The 20,575-nt window shown below is 40.3% G+C and overlaps 1 protein-coding gene across 1 annotated transcript in view; it reads right to left on the reverse strand.

Annotated features, from left to right (window-relative positions):
* Positions 1–20,575, reverse strand: part of RELN (reelin) — a 699,179-nt gene that overhangs the window by 383,555 nt on the left and 295,049 nt on the right. The window contains exon 8 of the mRNA XM_029615599.1: positions 10,567–10,618. Coding sequence (XP_029471459.1) covers positions 10,567–10,618 — 52 coding nt within the window. The remainder of the gene's footprint in view (positions 1–10,566; positions 10,619–20,575) is intronic.

The raw sequence follows: 20,575 nt of genomic DNA on the forward strand, positions 1-20,575 counted from the left end.
TTTTATGGATGGCTCCCTTATCCCCAGATTTCTCTTATATTAGCTCTCCATAGGGCTCCAGCATTCTCTCTCTCTCGTTACACACTCCTAGACCCCATTCACTTCAGATTTTGCAAGATGTGTTCCAGTGTTTCCCATCCAGTGTGCCATAGGGCACTGGTGTGCTTTCAGATCTGATCAGGTGCGACACGGGAAAGCCACCACTGCCTGATTCTCGACTCAAGTTTCTTCTAAGGACGTACCGTTCCCAAAAGCAAATGCATGGTTATAATCTAACTGACTCCAGTGCCTGTCTGAAATGTAGATGAGAGGTAGGCACACTAGGTCCCTGGCTTCTAGAGCTGTTCTTTCATACAGCAATACTGGAGACAAGTGCAAGGATCCATAACAGAGGTAACGGGAGCGACGCTTGCTTTAGAAGCAAAAATTCTTTTATTTGATGATTGCAGACCTATACATTTAAAACAAGATTATGTAAGATTGAGGGGCAGAAAGGGTCTTATTGTTGGCAAAAAAAAAGGTATATTGCAAAAATGGCTGGCTTGGGAGGTGCCCACTCTAGGGCAACTCAAAAATATGGTGCATCAGATGAGTAGCATGGAAAAATATGCTGAACAAATGGACCTGATAAGGAAGCATTGAATCTTTTTTTCACATATGGGACTCTTATCTGCAATCCTTATCGCCCTGAGCTTGAAGTTTGATTTTGAATGATCTAACGATAGAATTTATAGGAGAGAAACTTTATAGTATTTTTTAAACAAATTGCAATGTTAGGCATTTCTCATTGTGGTCTTGTGGGCTATTATGGATAGAGGGGAAAGGAGGGGGGGGGGATTGTGGAGGGTATGTTATTATATACTTATCTTAAAGCCTGGGGGGTGCAAAGTGAACATGTCCTTGGGCATCTCACAGTTGTATAGATGTTATGAATGTTTGACTCAATACAAAGATTGCACAGGAAAAGTATGCATAGGGAGTTAAAAATCGAATCCCCGCACATGCACTCTCTCACTCCACTTCCTCCTGATCCAAAAATGATGTTTTTTTTCCTGTAGCTAAATCTATCCATCTTATGAAATTTGGCTGCAAATTTAGCAGCTGAGGGGAGGGAATTTTCAGGGCTTTACCAGCACAAATTCTTAGCTACCCTAGTAAATCCCTTTAAAGATTGCCCTCTTAAGTTCTCCTCGTTTCACCTGGGAGTCACTTCTGCTGTCTTAACCTGGTCTACTGCTTGGTATCCTAAAACTTATTTCTGCGTTAGTCAGAGGTTCAAGGTCTTTGTCTCTTCTGCTGTCTAATGGAGGACTCAACATTTTACGCATTATTAATTCTCTAACCTTTCGTTCTCTTCAATTTCATTATATTTTATTAATTTTCTAAATCCTGCTATATTTCATCAGCAAAACTGATCTATGGTACCTGGGCACAAAGCACATTACAATAAACAATAAAGAAATAAAAAAATGTATAAAAAAAAACATGTTATAATTACGTAACATTCAAACCAGCATGTGGGTGCGCGTTGGAGTGTGTGCGTTGGCTCGTGCCCAGAGACGTGTCCATTTTATAATGTGCGTGTGCCTGATTTTAAACAGGCACACGAATGGGTGCGCAAATTCCATGCCATTGCCAAATTCCGCGCCATTGCACGCATGGGCGCGAGCCCATGCCATTGGCAGTTTACCAGTTCATCCTCCAGTTCGCTCAGTTAACAGCCAGGTCCTCCAACCTGCCACCCCCCCTCCCCAGTTTTAGCCTGCACTCCCCTCAGTTACCCTCTCAGAAATGGCCCAATCCTTTTACTTTATAACTTTCACTTCATCCATAGCACAGGTAAAGTTAAGTGGCAGGGGTTCTCAGTGCATGCACATGTGCCGGGACACATAACTATTTATGTGCACATCTCTTGGCCAGGCCCCGAAACACCCCATGTCCTGCCCAAACCAGACCATACCCTACCCCTTTTGGAAATTTTTGAGATGTGTGCGCGGTGAGATTTACGCATGTACCTGGGCACTTTTTAAAAATACGGTTGCCGCATGCGAGCCGGACTTCTGTGCGCATCCCTTAATTGATGTGCATGCCAGGCTCTTAAAGTTCACTTTAATTTGTCCATAAGAAGGGATTTCATGTAAGTCCTATTTTTTATTTTTCATTGGCTTTTTCATCTCTCCTCTTCTTTATCACTTTGTACTTTGCAGGAGTCAGAGTAGTGGTTTAAGAACAAGAGAACTTAACTGCTGTACTGGGTTACACAAAGGGTTCCCTGAAGCCCAGTACTTTGTTTCCAGCAATGGTCAATCCAGGTCACAAGGGCCTGGCAGGGTACTCTCTATGCACCTAAAAATGTTTCTGCCAGTTTTGTGCCGGTTATCTCATACACTTGTCCTTGTTTTTGTGGCATTAACATATCCTTAGATTTAGGGTTCAAAAAAACTCCTAGATGCAATGTTTATTTTGGACTGGTCTAGCCTGGCTGGTCCATTTTTTCAAGTGTATGTTCCTTATCCTGGACATACAGAACTACAATTTAAGAAATTACTTTCTAATCCTGTGGACACAAATGGGTTTTCCTCATGCCAGTGATTTCACCCACATCTTTTTCTCCATTTTTTTTGCCCAAGGTTTGCTATGAGTAGAGTGTTTTCTGGGAATTCGGGGAAGCTCTCATTTGAGGCACAAAAGAAAAATTAAGAACATCAATAATTCTTTCACCTGTCTTTTGTTGCATATGAGGGGCCCACTATTTGTTCATCCTATAAAAAGCTGAATAAGGAGCCAGCCTAGTGACTAAGTATCGCAAACTGCCATCCAAAGAGCCTGGCCTCAATATCTGAGCCAGGTCTTTCACTTACCAGGTTGCTTGGGGATGCTGTGAAGGTTAAGTGCTGAAAGCTACTGCACAGAGAGGAAAATGTTGGAGGGAGGGAAGGGAAGAAGAGAAAAGAGTCCCAGTCATCTCACAATGGTGACACTTAGTGGCTGGATTAGGGACAACGACTGCAGGGCTCTAGAAGGAGGCCCTGATGCATGGCCCCCAGGTGAAGACCATAGCTGCAATGGCAAAGATTCGGCTACGTGAGTTGAAAGGAGATATAAAATAGGCTCTAGAAGGACTGCAGGGCTCTAGAAGGAGGCCATGATGCATGGCCCCCAGGTGAAGACCATAGCTGCAATGGCAAAGACTGGGCTACGTGAATTGAAAGAAGATATAAAATAGGGGTAGAACCCCAAGGTAGTTGCAAATGAAAGCTCATGGCACTGAAGTCCAACAGAGGCCAGTTCCAGCTGAGATAGAAGCCCAAATGAGGAAATTGCTGGCCCCCCCTCCCCAAAAAAAGTAGAATCATGTCCTGGTTTTCTCAGATTGTATTTAAAGTGCATTCTGAACATTACAGTTCTGGCAATGTATAAAGACAGTAGTCTGACAGCCTAGTACTCAATCATATTCAATGCATTCATCCAGTTCTGTTTTGCTAATTCTGCAAAATGCTCAAGACATTTATATTGCAAAGCTCCGTTTCTACCAGAAAACTGATTGTAAAGTACCTATCAGCGATATATCTTTCAGTAACAAAGCAGGGCTTTGCTTACTAAGCACAAAAGCTGCATATAAAAAAAGGCAATTTATAATTTTTGATATCCATCTGCTCAAAGTTTCTCTACTTCATTAGCTAAACATCTATTGTCCCAAACTTTTTATTTTTATTTTTTTTGTACTTTTATACGGCATCCTAAACCTGAAAGCTTTATAACAACTTATATACAAGTAGAATGAGTCCCTTCCCTAGACAGCCTACAGTCCATGTGAGTATAAGGTGACTTGTCCAAGGTCACAGCACATGTCAATGGCAGAAACAAGATTTTAGCCTAGGTCACTTGGTTCCCAGTCTATTAATTTAACTATTTGGTAGCCCATTTTTTAACAACATTAATTTATTTACGAATTCAATACAAAACTGATGAATATTAGTTTGAGTATAATAAAATCAGCCAGCAACATCATAGTGGATAATACTTTAAAATCGTCGGCTCAGTGTGCTGCAGCAGTCAAAAAAGCAAACAGAATGTTAGGAATTATTAGGAAGGGAATGGTTAATAAAACGGAAAATGTCATAATGCCTCTATATCGCTCCATGGTGAGACCGCACCTTGAATACTGTGTACAATTCTGGTCCCCACATCTCAAAAAAGATATAGTTGCGATGGAGAAGGTACAGAGAAGGGCAACCAAAATGATAAAGGGGATGGAACAGCTCCCCTATGAGGAAAGGCTGAAGAGGTTAGGGCTGTTCAGCTTGGAGAAGAGACAGCTGAGGGGGGATATGATAGAGGTCTTTAAGATCATGAGAGGTCTTGAACAGCATAAAAATGTTTTCATACATTTGGATTAACACACATATATCTCATTATATTTATATATACCCCTTAAAAAAATATATATATACTAATCTATTAAAAACACCACTTCCAAGATTTATTAAAGAACCCTGGTTTTTTGTCAACGTTTTTGACTTTTTGTTGTTTTTCCACAAAATATTTAAAATACAGTTGTTATTTCAAAAGACCATCTTTTTTCTAAACACAGTTCCCAATGATGGAAATATCGAGATGTTATTCCAGAGAACCAGTTCTATTTCCAAATATTGACAATGTACAAATTTTATTTCAAAAAACCTTCTTTTTCCTCAAAACACAATGGTGGAAATATCCAATTGATATTCCAGAGAACCAGCTCGATTTCCAACAGGTAATAGTGTCAACGTATTATTTCAGAAGCCCGACACCAGTATGAAAACATTTTTATGCTGTTGAAACAAAATACATATTAATTTTGAAATAAAAACAAATATTTATTTATTTATTATATAGTGTGTAAGGATTGACAAATTGGTGAGCAGAACAGTATTGTTTTCTTGTTTTTGAAAAGTAATTACTACAGGACAAGGGATTATCAATTTTGGTATTTTTGTGGATATAAAATGAATACATACATAATAAAAACTAACAAAGTAACGACATGATAAAAGCCTTACAATAAGTAAAACAAAAGTAAATATACATTTCATATACAAAAAGTGTGCATATAATACTAAAGAATAAATAATATTGTTTATCTGGTTCATGCTAAAATTCAACAGAATGTACTATACAACAGAATCCAATAATCTACTGAAATGCATTACAGAAAAACTAAGCTTTAAGCTGCTTATGAAATATACAAAAGTCACTAATATCTAGCCACATGGATATATTTCAAAAGATGAACATAGGCAGAGGGACTTTTTCCCTCATATAATATAGGATCTCAGAGTATGGATTTTACAACTTGAGATGTAGGACTTGGTTGAGTAATGGTTGGAGGAGGGGGGAGGGAGGATAGGAGAGGGTAAGAGATAGAAGGTAGGAGCTAAAAGTAGTAGCCCAGGTAGCTACCTATATTATACATTATGAGAGTTCAGAGCTCTAGGAAACTTAAGGCAATTGCCCTCCTGTATTTGTTTTACTGTCCATTCATTGTTACATTTTTTGACAATTAGCAAATCAGAACATTACCAAAATGCCAGAAAGATCTAAAACAAAGGGTAAAGATTTTTATTGCTATGCTTTGTGGTTGATGGTACTTCCCCTTCAAGATACAATAGCACTGGCCCTCCGATGCACTCCCCGAAGAGACAGTCACCAAACAGAAATATAGGATAACGCAATTTGCAACCAAATGCATGTGTGTGTCTGAAGACGATTTTCTAAACTGTGACCATATGGTTTCTTAAAGATTAAACAGGCATCTTCATCCTCTGAAAATAGAGCCTTTTGTTACTATATGTATTTAATTTTAATTAGAAAGTGAAGTCCTCGTAGCATGTGTTTCAAGTTTTTTTGTATATGTGGTAGATGTATGGAACAGCTTCCCAGTGGATGCAATAGGGCAAAAACAGTAAAAGGATCCAAGAAAGCACAGGATAAGCACAGAAGTCCTTTATTTGTGAAGAAGCAAAGGGAAAGCCAGAGATCAGCAATACAAAAGGAAACAGACTGAGCGGAGCAGATGAGCCCTGAAGTCCACATCTACCCTCATATTCTAAGTTTCTATATGTGGATTTTTTTTTTTCGTTTTCTTTCAGCGTGCTGTGTGATCTTAAATCCCTAATCAGAAGAATATCTGTTCAGGGCTTGAGTATTATTTATTGGCTTAAAAATCGTGCTAGGCGGAATATAGTAGATTGCAGCCAGGTTTGCATAGCTCTACAGTTTGGCATACAGAATACCCTTGAAGTCTGTTTTATTGGGTAAAACAGTTCCATTTGTTTTGCATTGTCCTCTGCTTCTCTAGTGTGGAGGATGGAGGGCAAGAGGATTGATGGTGTGGCATTCTGCCCCTGCTGTTCCGGGCAGCGATGATGCACTGTGTGCAGTGCCGTCTCACATTCAGGTTGCTTTATTTCATCTCTGCTTCAGAGACCAGGTCCCGTTCCGCTTACCTAAATATCTGTGTATGTATATAAAAACACCTTGAAAGCATACTTAATTAAAAAATTGTACACATTTCAGATTTTAAAGGTAGAGGATTGACAATGTTTGGCCACAGAAAATAGCATCAGTATGTAAAATCAGTGTTTCCCAACCGGTGTGCCATGGTTGAAGTGCAGGGTGTGCCACAGGAAGAGCCTGATAAGAAAAGTTGAGGCGCCAGCAGGATATCCTCCCACCAGCAGAGGGCGTGGTTGAAGAGCCGCACCTGTCTGTTGCTGCTTCTTCCCCCTCTGCTGGTTTTCTCAGGCCCTGTAGTCTTGCCAGACCTGCTGGTCTTGTACTATTCTAATCGCAGGGTTCCCCCTGCGATTAGAATAGTACAAGACCAGCAGGTCTGGCAAGACTACAGCTATGCAAACAGCAAGACTACAGCTATGCAAACCTGGCTGCCAGCAGAGGAGGCAGAGGCAGAAGCAGCATCAGGTAAGCGCTGCTCAGATTTCTGTCACTTCCAGGACATGGGGAGGTGGGGGAGGGGAGGGAAGTTATGATTTCAGGGAATGGGAGGGGAGGTATGATGCCAGACGGGTGGAGGGAGAAGGAAGGCGATGAAGGTGATGACGCTGATGCCAGGCAGTGGAAGGAGATGGGAGGGAAGAAAAGGTGATGACGATGATGATACCAGAGGGTAGATGGAGAGGGAAGAGAACTGATGATGCCAGGAGAGAGAGAGAAGGGAAGAGAAGGTGGTGATGATGGAGGGGGAAGGGGAGAGGGAAGGAAAGAGATAATGCATAAAATAGAAATGCGGAATATAAGATTTGTTAAATTAATAAATGATGATGATACCGGGGGTGGAGGAGGGAAGAGAAGGTGATGATGATGCCAAAGGGGGAAGTTTGTAGTAATTCTGTGAGGAAAATTCCTGTCAGGAATCTCTGTGGAGCTCCTTAAACCACGTGGCTACTGCTGCGCAGAAAAAAGAAGACTGAAGGGGGACCCCTGCTGGTTGCAGGGTTAGTGCCATCCTGGGCTTGCCCAGAAGGTGCCAGTCAAAGTTCTAGAAACTTTGACAAAAGTGTTCCGTGATTGGGCTCCATCCCGTGATGTCACCCATATGTGAGGACTACCATCCTGTTTGACCTGTGAGAAATCCTCTATCTTCTTAAAAAGGTTTCTGTTATACTGGATCATGTACAACTGGTAGGAAGCAATGCGAGATATAAGTATTGAGCCATGAAAAACCTGTCTGCCAAAAGCATCTCGGGATTTTTGTTCCTTTCCTGGAGGTATGGAGGAATGAGGTTTGGAACGTCGAGCCTTTTTCTGGGCTGATTCCACAACCACAGAGTGTTGATCCAGTTGTAATCTTTGAAACCCAGGAGCTGACTGCACAAGATAGGTGGCATCTGTCTTACAGTTGACAGGTGGAACTGAACCTGATGCTCCCAATTCCTCTTTAGCAGGTCAATTATGATTTCATGAATGGGAATTGACATGATTTCCTTAGGAGCACCAAGAAATTAGAGTACTTCCAGCATCTTGTGGCTTGAATCTTCTTCTGTCTGAAGCTGAAATGGAATTGTTTCAGACATTTCTTTGATGAAGTTAATAAAGGACAGATCCTCTGGAGGAGACCATCTTCTCTTTTAGGAGGGGAGGGCTCTGAAGGCAGATCATCGGTATCCTGGGAAGAATCATCAGTCCAAGGATCATAAGGTTGATCACCAGCTCCCTGAGGATCTTCAGAAGGGAGAAAAGGCACTAATCCCAAAGGACCAGGCCTAGGCATCAATGGTATCGGAGGTGGCACTGATGGCATCGATGGAGGCACCGACGGCATCGATGAGGCACCGACGGCATTGATGGTGGCACCGATGGTGGCACCAATGGAACCGGCGACATCGATGGATGAGTCGGTGGTAGAATTCCAGACGTCAGTATGGGTAACAGTGTTTCTTTGTCTTCTGATGACACAGGTATCGGCATCGAAGGAAGAGGACATACCGGTGTTTTGGGTTCCATCGGTGGAAGGGCACTGAGCAACGCATCCAATCTACCCAGTAGCAGTGCGAGCGCCATGGGAATCGGATCGGTGACCTCTCGGGCACCGGTATTGGCATCAATGGAGGCTGGAAGCCCTGCAGTGCTTTACCGATGGCTTCTTGGATCATCCAATCCAATTCCTCGCGGAAGCCAGTGAGCTCATATCGGGGCAAATCTTTAAACTTAAGCGAGAGCGCAGATTTGTTCGCAAGATAGGCTTGGTGCGTGCAGGGAGAGCTTGGGGCAGGTTTTTGGGGGTTACGCGCGTATCTTACATGCGTACCCCTTTGAAAATCTGCCCCTCCTTGATTAGTAAAGTCAAAATTCACATGACGGGCAAAATAGCTGAAAGAATCTGTAAGAAAAAGCAGCCCATGGGACTTTGTTTTTGTTGTTAGGCTGATACGTGCAAATACATGCATAAATTAACTACAAATTTCAAAGCAAACTAATGTATGTATATTTACTTTGAAAATTATCCTACAAAAACTGCCTGCACCCAATTATTCCCTACTAATTTGAGTGCAAGACATTTTCAAGGAAATCTGCGTGCATGCATTTGAAAATTCAAAAGCAGGAGCGTAGGTCCAAACTCCCCCACAACTCTTCCACCAGGAATGCCTGCACTCAGTCTGGGAGGACTTACATGCACACAGAACGTAAGTGAGTGAGTTTATCTGCATAGCTGACAGGCAATTTTATAACAAGCCATTTTTGGGGGTAAATTCCTTTAAAAAATTACTCTTCCTCTATAGTGGCTTCTAGCTATATCTCAGCTTTGACACAAATTATCATCCAGTTTTGAAATTAATGTACACCACTACAGTACAGAAGGGAAGAAATATATTTTAAGCTATTTTATTTGAATGCATTCTACCAAAACAGTCCCTTAAGCATGTGAAAATGTTATCCTAAATACAACATCACAAGCAGGATTAGTGATAAGCCTATACATAATCTGGAATTTAAGTCCATAATGGGTACCAACTTTCAAAAGAGCCATTTCATTAAGGCCAAATCATTCATAGTCAATAGCCTAACAGCCTGTAGTAAGGATTTGCTCTTATTTATTTTTCTCCACTTCTGCCCTTCTGTTATACTGATGTCACATACGACTGGCTTTTAGACCAATCTTGTTATAAAAAAAATATAATAGCACATTACTTTAGCAAGATATTCAGCTCGATTTTAAAATGAGTGCGCATACGCCCATAAACGCATGTATTGGCGTGTGAGCGAGGATGCACTAGAATTTTTAATCGTGCACGCACTTACGTGCATGTTTTAAAACACACTCATTTTAAGACGTTACTCGAGCACAGCTAGTTACTCGAACACAGCTCGCACGAGGTACATTCCCAGTTTTGCAATTAGTTCACCAGTTTGTCCGGTTAATAGTTTTTCATCCCACAGGCCTCCCCCCCCCCCCCCAAGTTGACCCAGACCCCTCACCCTGTCCTATAAGCCCTAAAACCCGAGATCTACAGACTTGCTCCACATCAGGAGCGGCAGTAAAGTTACGCAGATATCTAGCGTATGAGTGCTGCAGTTTTCGCTTTTAAAATCAGGAGTTACGTGTGTAAGTCTTAGCTCCACCTCAGAATGCCCATTCCTCGTCCATTTCCACTCTCTTATTCCTCACATGCACATGGGTACATACATGTGTATTTTGTGGCTTTTTAAAATGTGCGATGCTTGTGCATGGCTCACATATGCGGGTATTTTTGCACAAGCAACGCTTTTAAAATCAACCTTATTTATTTCACTGACAAGAATGTATGAATTCGGTTCATAATGTTTTAACTCAACAATTATGTACAGTAATTATAATAAAATGTTTTATTTCAAAAATAACAAAGCACTGTTATTTATGACATCTAAATAACAAGATTGCAAAGTTATGACTTTTGACATCACAATGTCATGAATACAAAGTTAGGGGATTAGGAGTCTGTAAAAATGTATACTTCAATGGGTAAACAACCACACATTATGTCTGGAATCCTGAAGCTGACCTCAAAATTTGCTATAAAATCTTACCGATAGAAAACTGCAGTACAGAAGCTGTAGTTGTATTGAGGGCAGTGGTTGTCTATAAGAAAACAAAAAAAGCACTCAGAATTTGAAAAATCAGCAAAACAATATGCAACAAAACAATATTTTCATTTACAAGGCATTTCAGTTTACTGTTTACTGTTATGCAAAAAACCTGCATTAAAACAAACATCATGCTCATGGCCCTTAGGACTTAATAGCCCAATAGTGAAGTGTGTGAACTTCCAATTCAATCAGAACGTGCAATATCTCATTATTTTTGTCATGATATATATAAGTATAGCCCATTTGCTTATCTTCCTATTGTAGATACCTATCAAAGAGGTACTCTGGTTGATATGGATTCATACAGTTGTTTCTTAGAATGACCTCGGAAGCAGTGTGCCAGAGTTTTTAGGCAAAACATACAAATTACACCAGTGTGGTTAGAAGAAATAAAGCGGCAGAAGTTAGCACAGATTGAAATGACGGGCAACAATTTGCACACAGATGACAACAAACAATGGTGGGGCTTTAGGCGCAGATCCAGCCTGGGCATGGCTACCAGCAACAGATCCAGCCTGGGCATGGCTACCAGCAATGAAAATGGAAGTGCTCCAAAGAATGAGTGTGACACCACATATCAAAGAGATGCAATAGTCAGTTATATCACTGTATAAATAAAGCAGAGAAATGAGCAAACATAATGCCAACTGGCACCTTGTGTTAGCCTCTTCTAAAGACATATCCTTTCTTAAACAATAAAATTGTGTATTACAACCAAAATTACATGCTATGGGCCAAATCACCCAAATCTGAGACATTTTTCTGACAGAATGTTATTTATTGACTTTGGCAAATAAGAACAATCACATCCTATGTTTTAAAACATGCAGCTCAAAGGCCTTATGTGTTCTTTTCAAATCAGATTTTATTTAAATAGGAAAGATTTAGAAACAGTTTATTTTTTAACCTTCCCTAGACTCGATTATTGTAATGCACTTTTTCAGGGCTGCACATTGCTTTGGATTAGATATCTACTGTTGATACAAAATACTGCTGCCAAACTTATATTTGGTGCCAAAATAGATGATCCCGTTATTCCTCTCATGATTAAACTGCATTGCATCCCATCAGCTGTAGAATTAACTTCAAACTCTTATGTTTGATCTTTAATGCCTTATCTAATGGACTCCTTTCATATCTTGTTAATCTTTTAAGACCCTACCAGCCAACACGTTTATTGTGCTCTACTCAGCAGGAACTTCTGGTTGTTCCCTCTTCACTTAAAATTAGACTTGAGCATACCCAACAAGCAGATTTCAACTATGTTACACTTGCATTATGGAGTAGAGTCCAGTGACAATCAGGAAAGAGAAAAATTACCTAAAATAATGTAAGGCTTTGAAAGCATGGATATTTTCTCAAGTATATGTGGATCATTTTGTCTAGCTTAGAACTGCTTAGATAGCAGTTACATTCAATAGTGTGGCTACACTATTGAATATGCCTGCAAAGTTAGCCAGATATGTTTATCCAGCTGACTTTTCTATCTGGACTGTGTCTGAATACAGATGTCAAACTGTATAGGATGGGATTTAAGGAATCAGAATTTTGTACTAAATATAAAACTGATAAAGGTATATTTATTCATATTGTCTACCCTTGTAGCAAGATTGGTATGCCCTTCAAGCTTTCTTGAAGCTTTATTATTTTATTCACAGTGTTTTTGGCATCAAGTTTTTGGAGAAAACCAGAGAATTTTGAAAGTGATTGTGCCTTGTGATGGCACAAAAGCTTTGTTGGATTTAAGAATGATAGAACATAATATACATACAAGCAATAAAGTCTTAATTGACTTGACCTTAATGGCAGCTAGGAAATGTATACTCATCAAATGGTTAGAGGAAACAGGGCCCAATATAGATCAATGGCAAAGATTAATGTTGGAGATCTTTCAACTTGAGAAATTGGTATGCCAACAGGGAACTGTTGAAGATTTAAAAAAATGTATTTCCCTTTGGAAGCCTTTTATTATAAATTTGCCAAACTGAAACCCAGTGGACTCTTGAATCATTATCTCACAAATTCAAATGGTTTCTAAGATGTTGATGATTTAATGTCTTTTTGCTGAAGAAGTCAGGCTGCAGCAGGCTATATGATTAATGTAGTCAGTCTGTTTGGCTTTGGGTTAAATGTAGTACAGATGGAGCTCTTATAAGCAGTGGTACAGTGGAAGTGGGGCTATATATGAAAAAGTATGGATGAGTATATGAGTGTGGGGAATGGAAAGGGCACAGAAACGCACATTACCATAGTTTTACAAAGAGCTATGTAGGTGAAGTTAGTGAATTAGGTTTATTATGACAATCTTGCTTGTGATTTCTATACTTATGTTGTTCTACCATTTGTACATTTTTTTTGTAATGACCTCCTCTGATGTCATATTAAACAGTCATTTAAAAAAAAGAAGTGTCATATGGGAGGTTTGAGCTTTATCCAAGTGGAATTATCGCTGCTTATCTCATACTCCTCATTTTTACTGGAATCAGGACTGTCCGCTTCCCCCTTGGGTGCTTTGATGAGTCTCTGGCTGATTAGAAAAACTAACTTGTTGGTGCCCCGCAAGCTGATAATATAAGCCAAGGCCTTCTCAATGATATCTTTACTTTCCCTCTACTGACAGCAGACGCCTCATGCTGTCAGTAATCATGGACGTGCCCAGAAGTCATTGCCTACCAAAGGGTGACACACTTCTCTCGGGATTAGGGTCTTCTTGCTTTTTTTCCTGGTTCTATTCAGTACAGGGTCTATCAATTTGGACATAAAGAGTGATTAGAGGCTTCAAGCTCCCCAGAAAGTCCAGCCTTGCCACATCCTTTATAGTGACTTGCAACATCCCTTCTATAATGAGCCTGAAGTGCTGGTTCATTCCAATCCAGATCCATGGCACAGCAACAAAACTTTGCAGTGTACTCTAACACTGTCCGTTCACCTTAGCAGATATGCATAAGACTATTCTCTGCTAGTTGAACTTGGTCTGATTCCCAAAAAGCCTGAGAAATGGCGGCTATGTAGTGGACCACATGGCTAAGGATCGGTCTGTTTTGCTAAAGCAGTGGAGTGGCTTAGTCCAACATCCCCACTGAAAGTAGGCTGACAATGAAGGCCACTTTAAGAGAATCCATAAAGGGGAGCTAGATTGCATCAGTTTAGAAGACCATACTTGTTTGATTAATTTGTTCCTTTTCTTTTTCTTGTAGTCCATCAATATTGTGACCATAATAACATAAGAATTGCCATACTGAGTCAGACCAAGGGTCCACCAAGCCTAGTATCCTGTTTCCAACAGTGGCCAATCCAAGTCACAAGTACCTGGCAAGTACCTAAACATTAAATAAATCTCAAGCAGTTTATGGATTTTTCCTCTAGGAACATATCCAAACCTTTTTGAAACCCAGTTATACTAACTGCTGTAACCACATCTTCTGGCAATGAATTCCAGAGCTTAACTATGCACTGAGTGAAAAAGAATTTTCTTTGAATCATTTAAAATGAGCTACTTGCCCTCTTCATGGAGTGCCTCCTAGTCCTTCTATTATCTGAGAGAGTAAATAATGGGAATAAAGTATAAATGGAAGAACTGGGTGCTTCCTGTGGCTCTGGGTCCTCAGCAGTTAAGCAGCCCAATAGACAGGTTTGTTATTTGAATACCAGCATCTCCCAGTGAGACTCCATTGGAAGGCATGTGAGGGAAGGAGAGCCGTCAGCCCTCTTGGAGGCCAAATTCTCATGAGCCCCAGGATTCAATCTATGCTGGTAGATCCCGAGGGGGCAGGCATCTAAATGAGCACTCCAGGCACACTTGGATGATGTGGTTGCTCCCAGGGCTACGGGTGTTTGACAGAGCAGTTGATTTGAGGAAGGAAGCTTCACTCTCAGGTCAACTAGGAATCATAAAAAGCATCTTTCTCTAGCAAAGTGGGAGATGGAATTTCAAGGTTGCAGACAATGGTTCCAGTAACTGCCAGCAATAAACATAAGATACTGAAACAAGGGAATACTTCTGCAATGGTTTCAGAAGAAAAAGTTTGCCTAAACTTCCATTTAGGGACTCACTTTAGAAGCATCCAGTAATTCATCTTGAAGAACACTGGAAAGCTAGTGGAACATGAAAGTCTTCTCCTTCACTTCAAAGAGTGGAAACATTTCAATCTGTTGAAAATAAAGTTCTGGATATAGACCAACATTTAGTTGTGGTTGAAACCTCTTTGCAAAAGTATTAAGAAGTAGAGAACCTTTTGGTTCATGAAAATACTCAATTACATTGGAAGATTGAAAACTTGGAGCATGTAGATAAGTTATATTGTGCCTTATAAAAGTTCCAAAATCACTTTCTCTTACACCTATCAACATGCTTCAGAAATATATATTGGAAATTTTAATGATTCCAGAACAGTCCCATCCACCTATATCTAGGACATATTACTTGCCTCCATTTGTGAAAAAGGAGGATGGTGCTAAAACTCCTGAGACTGCATTCTCATTTATTTTTTTGAATTTAACACAAACCTTGGAAAAAGATGAGGGTGAGCCATAAACCAATTACTTTGGTAGTCATTTTTGTTCTTGATTCTGATGGAGACTGGGTTCTTCATTTGTTTATTAAAGACCAAAGATTCCAGAAGACGTATCCTAGGAGTCTAGTGTATATTTGGTTTAATAGCACGTTGTCTTTGTCATTCAGCCAGGTTTCAACTATGCAGCAGATCGCGGGGTTGATGTCCTCTAGTCTAGAAGATCGTTAATTAGTGGTATTTTTTTTAAGAAGAGATTGAGCATTCAGCAGGAGCATAGTAAATATGAGGCAGGAAGAGAATGAAGAAGCATTGCTATTTATATTGGAGAGGATTGTCTTTGTGCTCCTTCTGTGTTTCCTTTTTTTGGACTTTCCTTCTTAGCTCTCCAAATATACCTTGTCCTAGTGTGAGTTCAACATAATAGTTATCAGTCTAAATGATTTACCCGGCTATATTTAGCTCTTATCCAGCTAAATTCTAGTTTATCCAGCTAGAATTTAGCCGGATAAGAAGAGGACAGTCCAGGGGCGGCCCAGAGTTAGCTGCATAAGTTATGCGGTTAATTCCAATATTTGGAGTTAGTTGCTTAACCAATGCAGTTGACTCTGGTCGGCCCAAAGGGCTGTCCTAAAGTTAGCCAGTTAGACATAATATACCCTGCTAGTTAGATGGATATGTCGAAACAACTAGATCCACACAGCAGAGTTTTGAATATCCTGCAATGCTTTCAAGGTTGAGGAAGGCTGCCCACGATAAGTAATATTACAATAATCAAGACTTGTAAGAACTGGAACATGAAGAACTGTACGAAAGTTATAAAGCTCCAAAAACAGTTTGATCTTACAAAACACAGGAATCTTAGAAAAGGAATTGCATACCACTGCCTTTACTTGAGCACGGAAAGAAAGGCTGGAATCAAAGACAACCCCCAAATTTCGCAATTACATTGAAACTGGGATATTACATCCAGCAAACTGAAATGTAGATGGAAATGTAGGTGACACCAATCAACTTATTCTAGTAATTTCAGTCTTTCCTATAAGGGCTAGTTTATTTGCAAGAAGCTAACTCTTGACAACCTGCAAATAAATATTCAGTAGCCCTAACATGGTCTTAGCATTCGACACAATAGGAAAGAAAAACCAAATATTATCTACATATATTCAATAATATACACCCAGTCTTGAAAGCAGCTTACAGATTGCGCTAACAGATGTTAAATAATGTCGCTGACAAGACAGACCCTTGTAACACCTCTGCTGATAAAGAAAACTATTGTGAGAAAAACATATTATAGTTGTTGCAGACGATCAAAAAGTAAGATTGAAACCATGCATGCACTGTTCCTGTGATACCGATTTCATGACATTACAATAATAATATAGCATGGTCTAGCATATCAAACATTACTGATATAACAAGATAAGCATAAACTCAGAACCAGTATTAAGACCACGCTTGAAAATATCCAAGTCAGAAATCATTAATGTCTCTGTATTATACTTAAGCCGAAAATCAAATTGATATTTATTTTAAAATGTATAGACCACCTATCAAAATTCCTAAGCGGTTTACAAAATTATTTACATAATCTTAGAAACAAAGAGGCCCATATTCAAAATCATTTAGCTGGCCAACTCAGAAGTTAGTTAATGAATATTTGGACACATATCTAGCTAAATTCTAGCTGCCTATTATGTTGGGTGGCTAGAATTTAGCTGGCTAAGTTAGGGGCGTTCCAGGGGCATAACTGGGAGGAGTTAAGTTAGCCAGTTAAGTTAAGCTGACCAAGTCTGGTCGGGCTGAAGAGCTGCCCTAAAGTTAGGCGGCCACAGTTAGCTGGCTATATTCAAAAGTTCGGTTTCACTACTGAATATACCTCCAAATTTAGCCAGATAAATTTATCCACCTAACTTTGCTAGCCGGACTGTATCTGAATATGGACCTTAATAATAATAATAATAATAATAATAATAAAATACTACCTCATAAAACAAAATGAGAACAATAAAATGAAAATAATCAAGACCTAAGAACATAAGAGTAAAAGACATAAAAAACACATCTTATTTGGCCATAGCACTTCTGTCATTCTGTTTGGTAAGACATCAAAACACCTGGCTAATACAGTAAGACTACTGTTATAGGTCCAAAACATTATACTGGTTTATAAAGTATCGAAGCGGTTTTAGAACTGCAACTTCAATTACCTTAGCCATAAAATGAATTGAAGGAATAGGATGGTAATTGTCAAAATCACAAGGGTCTAGGTTCAGCTTTTTCATCAGAGGCTTTATGGAAACTCTCTTTAATAGGGATGATAAATAGCCTTCTGTTTAACGTGGCATTTGCAATGCAGGGAAAACTACCACAGGATTTACTAAACTATTTTACAGAAGCACAAGGGGAGGAGCTACAGAGTCTCTCAGGAGCAACAACAGAGGGAAAGGGTGGAAGGGATTCAACCATGCCCCCACCATCCTTACCATCTGTCATGTTACTAACTACAGGACATGAGATACAGGTATTTCCTTGAGCACTGCAGCATTTATTTATAACAGAAAAGACAACAGGTTCTCTTCTCCTTTATTAACCCAAAATGTACTCTATAACAGCGGTTTCACAGTGCTCACAGTTGCATGGCTTACAGCCCTCAAGAAGCCAGGAACACCAGGATAGCCCCAGTGATTCCTTATGAACCTCTGAGGACCAATCCAAGTTCCCAGGGGCGGGATTGTAAATCTGGGCTGAAAGCAGTTATGCATGCCTTCTTGGTTTACTTAGCTGCTAGTGAAAAGGACCCATCCTGTGGCTCAGGGCAGACACTAGTCAAAACTGGGCCAGGCTCTTTATTTCCCCTCACACCATCCTTGCAACCTACAAGGAGACCAAGGATTTAATTTTTGTTCGAATTTTATTTTCTGTTTTGTAAGTTAACATTCTATATCTAGTGTTGTCAGGTTTTGTATGATGTGTTTTGTGTAGTGCTGTGTACTGTGAAGGGTGGTGGGTGTGTGAGCCCTTTGTGCTGCAGCGTAATTGACACAGCCTCAAGCTTAGGCCGCTGGCAGCTGGCGAACGTGCCCAGTAGTGGGAAAGTCTGGAGCTTCACCTATATCAGCTGCCTCCCCCGCAGGTTAAGCTCTTGGGTTGTGGTGGTTAGCAGGACTTAGGCAGTTCCCTAGGCTGGTAAAGAGAACTATAGTCCAAAGGCACACCGGGGTTAGGGCAGGCAGCAGGTCAGAGACAGGTCAAGGTCAGGTCCAGGCATTGGTTCAGATTCAAGCAAGAGGTCAAGATCCAGAGAGTCAAGCCAAGATGGATGAAGACACACAGAGACACTGGACAAGATGGACAAGAGGACAAGGTGAGCTAGGACAAGGTGGGTTGGACGAGAGATGATGGAGAAGACATGGCTGGATGAGGCAAGGCTAGACGAGGCAAGGTTGGATTCAGGAATGCAGGAGTACAGGAACCAGGAACACACAAACAACATGTACTGCAAGGCAGGACACCCATTGCTGAGGCACCAGTGAGTCATCTGAGGAGACCTTATATAGAAAGGACTGGATGACATCATAAAAGGGCACTTCAGGGACTTTCCTGCTGTGGAACCTTTAAGAGAGGGCGTTGTGTGCACGCATGTGCCTTAGGAGGTTCTGGGACAGGAGCAGCAAAGTGACATGTGGGGCCGCACTCATTGGCATTGCGAAGACGGCAGCATCCCAGCTGCGGGAGCGTGTTGATGGCGTCCTGGGCCGCTCTCAGCAGTTTCAGGGTGAGTATAGTTGCTTGTTTTAAAATTAGCCAGTACAAAAGCTTCTTCTAGCTGGGTTTTCTATTTTCCACAAGTGTAAAAAAGCTTTAATATTGTAAAAAAAATTGCTCCCACAGGAAAAGAGCTACCTGGTGGAAGAAGATCTTTAACCTAGATTCCCAAAAGTTTAAAAAAGGAATAAATATATTTGGGCAAACTGTTATTTGTAAGCAGGAGTCTGTGGTCAGAGTAGAGGGCATTAATGGAACATCCATGGCAGTTGCTTTCTATCTACTACTTCTACTACTATTTAACAATTCTATAACTGCTCAGAATATCTTTGTTCAGACCATGATGAGTATTTTCTTCTTTTGCCAAATACCTCCTCGATATCTGCTTTTATGATGCTTGCCATTTGGGTTATTTTACTCTATATTCACTCTCCATAGACCACAAAAAAATGTGGGTGAATTGCAACAGTGAGCTGCAATACCCTATCTTATAAGGCATCTGACAGAATTATACAATAAATATGAAGTGAAAGGATTAAAAAATGACCCCTCTAGTCTACTGTTCCTTTTCACTAGGGATGTGCAGTATGGTTTTTTTTTTCGATTTGTTTTCGGGTCATTTCATGTTTAGGGCCATTTCGTGGGTAAAATGGGTCAGGACGGTTTTATTTCATTGTTTTTCAATTTTAGAGTTAGTGCGCACTAACTCCTGGTTAATGAGTGCTAACTAGGACTTAGTGCGCACTACATTGAGCATGTTCATTAGTGTTCCTTAGTGTGCACTGTGTTCCCAGTAGTGCACGCCAACTAGGAATTAGTGCAGACTAATGAATTTAGGGGCCGATTAAGAACCACGGCAAAACAGGTGTTGGCGCTTCCACAGGATATTAGAAAAATAAATTATGGAAATGATTTGCGCCTAGATAGGTGCTCAGCTAGGTGCGAATCTGAATGCTCATGCACTCACAAAGGTGCCTAACTAATCACAAATCTTTGCCGCTCGGAGCACCGATATAAGCGCTCTGCTGGCTGCCTACTTGGCCACTCGGTTGTGGATATAGGTGCTCAGTCGGGCACAAATCGTACTGCGCAATAATTCCTGTTAGTGCACAGGAACTCTATTTTACAGTGCACTAACAACTGTTAGTGCGCAGTAATTTCACATTAATGTGTACTATACAATATTTCCAGTCAGTGCACAGTAACTCAGTAGTACTGTGCACTAACAACTGTTAGTGCGAAGTAACAGAAAATGTTATTAAATTGAAACTTTTAGTCATTCAAGGGAGCAGTTTGTTGACAACAGTTATGAATCTGTATTCCCATTGGCTGTCTTCTTGTTAGTTATTTCTGTTGCCAAGGTGCCCACTGAGGTGGTGTTTATTGTGCACATTATTGTGCAGTATGAACTAACGGAAATTGTTACTGTGCACACTAACAATTGTTGGTGCACTGTAATACAGAGTTACTTGCAGTAAGTCCGGTTAGTGCACAGTAAAACAAAATAACAATTTCCACAAAATTTCAGGGATTTTTCTTCATTTTTCGGGAATCCCATTTCGTTGTCAGATTCCATTTCATTAAAAATGAATGCACACCTCTACTCTTCACCTCTTTATCCATCCCCCTTATCACTGACCCTCTCTTTCTTACTGCTTGCCTTTCGT

This window comes from Rhinatrema bivittatum, chromosome 9 (genome assembly GCF_901001135.1).
Source record: "Rhinatrema bivittatum chromosome 9, aRhiBiv1.1, whole genome shotgun sequence".
Taxonomy (NCBI): Eukaryota; Metazoa; Chordata; class Amphibia; order Gymnophiona; family Rhinatrematidae; genus Rhinatrema; species Rhinatrema bivittatum.